Genomic DNA, 6000 nt, shown 5'->3' with positions numbered 1-6000 from the left:
TGACTTTCTTGTGCCTAGAGAAGATATTTAATGTTGGTTGACTGATTTGAGACCTTAGAACAGGGAATGTCAGAGCTGTGAGAAAGTTTAGAACAGGGAAAGTCAGGGCTGGGAGAGAGCTTAAAACAGGGAATGTCAGAGCTGTGAGAGAGCTTAGAACAGGGAATGTCAGGGCTGGGAGAGAGCTTAAAACAGGGAATGTCAGGGCTGGGAGAGAGTTTAGAACAGGGAATGTCAGAGCTGTGAGAGAGCTTAGAACAGGGAATGTCAGGGCTGGGAGAGAGCTTAAAACAGGGAATGTCAGGACTGGGAAGGGTCCTTCCTCATCCATCCTCATCATTGTCTTTCAAAAGCAGAGTTTGCCTGCCTCGAGGCAGATGCGGACTAGATCATGTTTTATCTTCGTTGCCTTTAGACATTCAGGCCAAGCCGGGACTAGGTGCCTTAAAGACCGACCTCACGGGCGGGGTCGGGGGGGGGGGGAGGAGGGCGGGGCTTGAAGGACGTTCGGGTTCCTAAGGGTTGCGGGGCGGATCTCCCGGAGGGCAGGGCTATCTAGGTGACGCAACTGCACCACGCCCCTCGGCTGGGCTCCAGTGATTGGTGGGTGGCGCGGTGGGTCACGTGTGTGCTGGACAAATAAAATAACTGGAGTTTCCCCATCCTCCGGTGCGGGGTTCCGAGCTGCACATCGGGGGACGCTTGGCCTCACCTGTTCAGGTAAGTACCGCCCGCCTGAGGGACCGTGCAATGATAGGGGCGCCCAGGCGGTGGAGGGGGGCGGGGCGGCACTCTGGGCACGGAGCCCCGGCTCCGCCCTGACCATGGTACTTAGGTGGACCTCAGTTTCCCTGCCCGTAAAACGAGGGGATTGGACTCTTTGACCTCTGCTTTAATCCCGTGAGCTGTAATTACGCGGACTGCGTTGTAAACCAGCGGGCTCATTTCTTTTCCCCGTGCATCAGTTTCCCCATCTGGGAGGTTGAGGAAGTGGGATTCGATGAGATCTAAAGAGCCTCTTCCAGGGATGCTGGTCGGTCTACACTTGCACCATGAGTTTCAGGTTCAAGCCAGTCTAAGACAGAGACCCCTAGTGACCGAGGGGTCAGCCCGGAGTTGGGGGGCAGAGGCAGGGGAGCCCCAGGGGCGCAGGGGGGTGGCCGGGAAGAGGGGCTGAAGATTCCTGTGGCTGGACGAAAACAAACCTCCCTGGCCCTCCATTTCCTCTTCTGGAGACAACTCCCTTCCCTTCCCCACTTGTCTGGCCCCCCCTGCTTGCTCTTTCCTTCCCGGGAAAAGCCCCCGGGAAAGTCTCTCTCTCTCTCCTTTTCTGGCTGAACCTGGAAAACCCCGGCCGACTCTGCGCCTCGGTTTTCTATAAAATGATGACCCAGCTCATGGGGTTCTTGAGAGAAAAGCCTTTGGGAGCCATAGAGTATTCTAGAGGAGGGATAGTTTGGTTGTGCTCAGCTTTGTTCCTGGGCAGGTGCGGGGAGACAGAGATGGAGGTAGGGGTTGGGGTTAATGGGAGACCCTGTGTGTGTGCCGAGCTCCATCCACCCCAGGCTTGGGGCTCCAGTGAGATAATGTAGGTGGTGGTCACTTGCCCCAGAGCCCTGCACCCAGCTCAGGTTTTTCACCCCAGAGGAGGAGGGTCTGAACTCCAAGCCTGGGGACCTGAGCCCCAGAAGGAGGCCATGGGGTGTGTGTGGGGGTGCAAAGCCAGGTGGGCACAGGTTCTGGATCCAGCCCATCCCGCCTCCCTCCCTCCCTCAGTGCGAGGGGCTCCCCTGCCCCCAGGGCAGAGACTAAGGGAGGGGTGTGTTCTGGGGTGAAGGTGCCTCCTGGGATTCACCATCACTCACCCACTCCGTGTTCCTGTCACACCTTGCAGGCAGGTAGGCTGGCAGTGCCTGTTCCCAGGGCACTTGACAAATTGAGATCACATCAGAGATCTTTTTTTTCCCCTCTGCCCTTGCCCCTTTGAGCTCAGGAGGTGGGGGAGAAGTTGCCAGGCCCCCTGGCTCCCACTTTTCAGAGCCCCCTCTCTTCCCCTCTCTCCCCCTAGGTGTCAGCCATGAAGCTGACTGTCATCTTACTGGCCCTTGTGCTCCAAGTGTTTTCTCTGGAAAATGGGCTGATGCGGACGCCCCCCATGGGCTGGCTGGCCTGGGAACGCTACCGCTGTAACATCAATTGTGAAGAGGACCCTGACAATTGCATCAAGTATGTAAGGGTTGGAAGAGGCCCATGGGGGACAGGTGGCTCCCTAGGGCCACCCTAGAGTCCTGAGGCCCTCTGCACAGAGCTGGGGGCCCACACCCCCATGACTCCTGTCTAGAGGCAGCTTGGACAAGGCAGCATTTGAGCTGGGTCAAGAATGTGGCCCAGCCTAAGGCCTCAGGCTCCTCTTTGTAGTTTGAGCTGAGAAGGGCCTGGGAAGGACAACACCTGGGCCCCCTGGTACCCACCTGGGCCAGGGCCTGGCTAGGGCTACAGGGAGTGGACAGAACCTGTGGGGGAGGGGCTGAACGTGTCCTCCCTTCTCCCCTGCTCCTGTCGGACAGTGAGCGTCTGTTTATGGACATGGCCGACCGGCTGGCCAACGATGGCTGGAGGGACCTGGGCTACAACTATATCAACATTGATGACTGCTGGATGGCGCCCAACCGTGACGAGGATGGCCGTCTGATGGCTGACCCTAAGAGATTTCCCAGCGGTATCAAGGCCTTGGCAGACTATGTGAGCTCTGGGGCAGGGCCTCCCTGGGGCCAAGATTGGCACTCCCCTCCTAACACTGACCCCTCTTCCCCCGCCGCCTCCGTGGATGCTGGGCCCACAACACTGACACCCCCCCCCATGGATGCTGGGCCCCACAACACTGACACCCCTCCATGGATGCTGGGCCCCACAATACTAACACCCCCCCCCCATGGATGCTGGGCCCACAACACTGACCCCCCCAGTAGATGCTGGGCCCCGCACCTTGAACAGTGCTGTTCCCCCCCCTCCCCCCCGCAATGTACAGGTCTTTGTTCTCCCTCTCCTCCTGAGCTCTTCTCTCCCTCACCATCAGGTTCACTCACTGGGCCTGAAGCTGGGCATCTATGAAGACATGGGCAACAAGACTTGCATGGGTTACCCGGGCACCACAGTGGACGATGTGGTCCTAGATGCAGAGACCTTTGCCAGTTGGGAAGTGGACATGCTGAAGCTGGATGGGTGCTACTCAAGCGCCATAGACCGTGCTCAGGGTGTGTGGGTCTGATTGCCCCCTGGAAGCCTCTGCTTGCAGCCCGAGTGCCACCAATGCCCGGGGCCCGCAGGAAAGCTGGGAGGGACGCAGGCCTGGCTGCTCAGTCTGCCCTGCGTTGGGCCGCTGGTGGAGAGGACCCAGGCGGGGGAGGGTGGGAGGGAAGGGCTGGCCTAGGAAGGAGAAGGGGCAGGGCCGAAGGCAGCGAGGCCTCAGTCTCCCTTCCCCCCTTTGGGAATCAGACCAGGAGGTCCCCGGGTGTGGGGGGCTCTCCCGGCCGTGGGGGTCGCTGCTGAGCACATGGTATGGGCCCCAGCCCTGGTCTTGGACCTTCCTTGATAGTGGGGTGTTTGTCCCTTTTCAGGTTACCCTGGCATGGCAGATGCCCTGAACGCCACAGGCCGCCCCATCGCCTACTCCTGCAGCTGGCCAGCCTACGACGGAGGTCTCCCTCCTCTGGTGAGCCCTCCTGCCTGAGCCCTCAGCAGGACAGACCAAGAGGGGCCCCTTGGAATCTGAGGGCTGGAAGGGACCATTGTAGAGATAAGGAGACTCAGGCTATGGCACCAGGACAAGAAGGGGGCCTCCCCATGCATGTGTGGGCCACCCCCAGCTCCAGGACAGGACAAAGCCAGCCTGAGGCCCCTTGGCGGGGGGGGGGGGGTTCTAGTGGGTCCATTCCTGAGCCCCCTGGAGAACCTCCCCTGGGGGCTGGGGGGGAGGGATGACCTCACCCACCCGGTTGCTGGTTTCCAGGTGAACTACACCCTCCTGACTGAGATCTGCAACCTCTGGCGCAACTACGATGACATCGAGGACTCCTGGCAGAGCGTCCTCTCCATCGTAGACTGGTACACCAAGAACCAGGACATCCTCCAGCCTGTGGCAGGCCCTGGCCACTGGAATGACCCGGACATGGTACGGGGCAGGGGTGGGGGGAGTGACCCGGGCATGGGGGAGGGGGGCTGGGGGAGTGACTCGGGTGGGGGTAGGGGAGGGGAGGGAGTTAGGGATTAACTTTCCTGGCTGCTGGTTTGTCTTCACCTGTCGAAAGACCTGTCATGTGGCATGTGCCAAGGCTGGCTGGCCAGGATGAAGGGGGGAGGGGATGGTGGGCTTTGCAGCCCTCTCTGCACCTCTGGGGCCCTGGGAGGACCACCGGAGCCCAGGTCTGCCTCAGTGGTCCATCTTTTCCCTCCAGTTGCTCATAGGGAACTTTGGTCTGAGCTTCGAGCAGGCCAAGGCACAGATGGCCCTGTGGACGATCTTGGCGGCCCCTCTCTTCATGTCCACAGACCTCCGCACCATCTCACCCCAGAACGTGGACATTCTACAGAACAAGCTCATGATTAAGATTAACCAGGACCCCTTGGGCATCCAGGGGCGCAGAGTGCTCAAGGTATGAGACTGTGGGCAGCTGGCAGCCATGCCCAGCACTCGCAGGAGGGTGAGTCTGGGGGCTGCGGATGGATGCACCGAGGCAGGGCGGGGCACAGGGCCCCCTGGGGCAGTCAGTGCCCCATCCCTACCCCCACCAGGCAGAGCAGCAGCAGAAGTGACAGAAAGGCCCATCTCAGCTTAGTCAAAGTGAGAAAAGCTTCCTGCCTCGGGAAGTAGTGAGCTCCCCATCCCCAGATGGACAGAGGCTTGGGGCCTCTCCCAGCACTGAGGCAGGCCTGGGCCAAGCCATGAGACTGAGTTGCCTCTGGTTTGTTTCTCCGTCTCAGACCAAACACGAGATCGAGGTGTTTGTGCGCCCACTGTCCAACAACACCAGTGCCATTGTCTTCTTCAGCCGCAGGACAGACATGCCCTACCGCTATAAGACCACACTCGGCTCTCTCAACTTCACAGACTCCGCATCATATGAGGTGAGTACCAAAGCAAAGCACTTCCCTTCTCTGGGCCTCAGTCTCTCCTTTAGACGAGGAGCCTTGGGGTTGGTCTCCCCATCCTTCCTGGCTCCAGCTCCAGGGGTCTCCCCTTGGGCTGGGGCCTGACGCCTGCTGTATCTCCCTCAGGTTCAGGACGTCTACACGGGAAACATCATCAGCGGCCTCACGCCGGACACCAGGTTCACTGTGATCATCAACCCATCAGGTGTTGTCATGTGGTACCTGTACCCCATCCCAGACCTGGCTGAGAAGCAGCTCCCCGAGTTGTGAAACCTCATTGGATTCAGCCTCGACTGTCAGTACTCAGGAAGGGGACGAGGGGGATGGGCACATCGCCACTCACCAGCTGCGGCCAGGATGCCCTCGGACCTCAGCGTGGCCCAGGAGTGGCCCCTCACACTGCTACCTCTGCTCCTGGGATGTAGGGCAACCCCAGGGGCCCAGCACAGGCCGCCCTGGCTCTCCTCTGGGCCTTGGGCTCTCAGTAGGAACTCTGGGGATTCTGAAGTGTGATTGACTTTGTGTCTACCTCTCTGGGTAGAGGGGGATCGATGCAGGGGGGTAGTAAGGGAGCCCTTTGCTGCCCCTTAGACCTAATAAAGCACATGATTCGGCACCGGTCTAGAGCACTGATTTGTGGCGGGGGGCACCTGGATGGGTAGAGCTGCTGGCACGGGGCTTCCAGCATGACTTCCCCTCCCCTGCCCCCAGTCCCTGCACCCTCAGCCTGTTAGCTGGAGGACCCAGAGCCAAAAGGGGCAGAGATGCCTTCCTGGTGTGGCCCCGCATCCCAGCTCTAGGGGTCTCTGCCCCTCACATGTTTTTTGTTTTTGTTTTTTTTTTAATTTATTT

General features: G+C 59.8%; 1 protein-coding gene across 1 annotated transcript; it reads left to right on the top strand.

Moving 5' to 3' along the window:
- The first annotated feature begins 601 nt into the window (after positions 1-601).
- On the top strand, positions 602-5757 carry NAGA (alpha-N-acetylgalactosaminidase). The gene is made up of 9 exons (XM_043967185.1): positions 602-720; positions 2069-2226; positions 2568-2742; positions 3077-3254; positions 3618-3712; positions 4010-4171; positions 4455-4652; positions 4981-5124; positions 5275-5757. The coding sequence occupies exons 2-9, from the start codon at positions 2078-2080 to the stop codon at positions 5416-5418; spliced, it is 1245 nt and encodes a 414-aa protein (XP_043823120.1). The 5' UTR covers positions 602-720; positions 2069-2077; the 3' UTR covers positions 5419-5757.
- Positions 5758-6000: the final 243 nt, after the last annotated feature.

The sequence above is a fragment of the Dromiciops gliroides genome, chromosome 5, assembly GCF_019393635.1.
Source record: "Dromiciops gliroides isolate mDroGli1 chromosome 5, mDroGli1.pri, whole genome shotgun sequence".
Classification (NCBI taxonomy): Eukaryota; Metazoa; Chordata; class Mammalia; order Microbiotheria; family Microbiotheriidae; genus Dromiciops; species Dromiciops gliroides.
The sequence above is the reverse complement of the archived record's forward strand: the minus strand, read 5'-3'. Positions and strand labels throughout refer to the sequence as shown.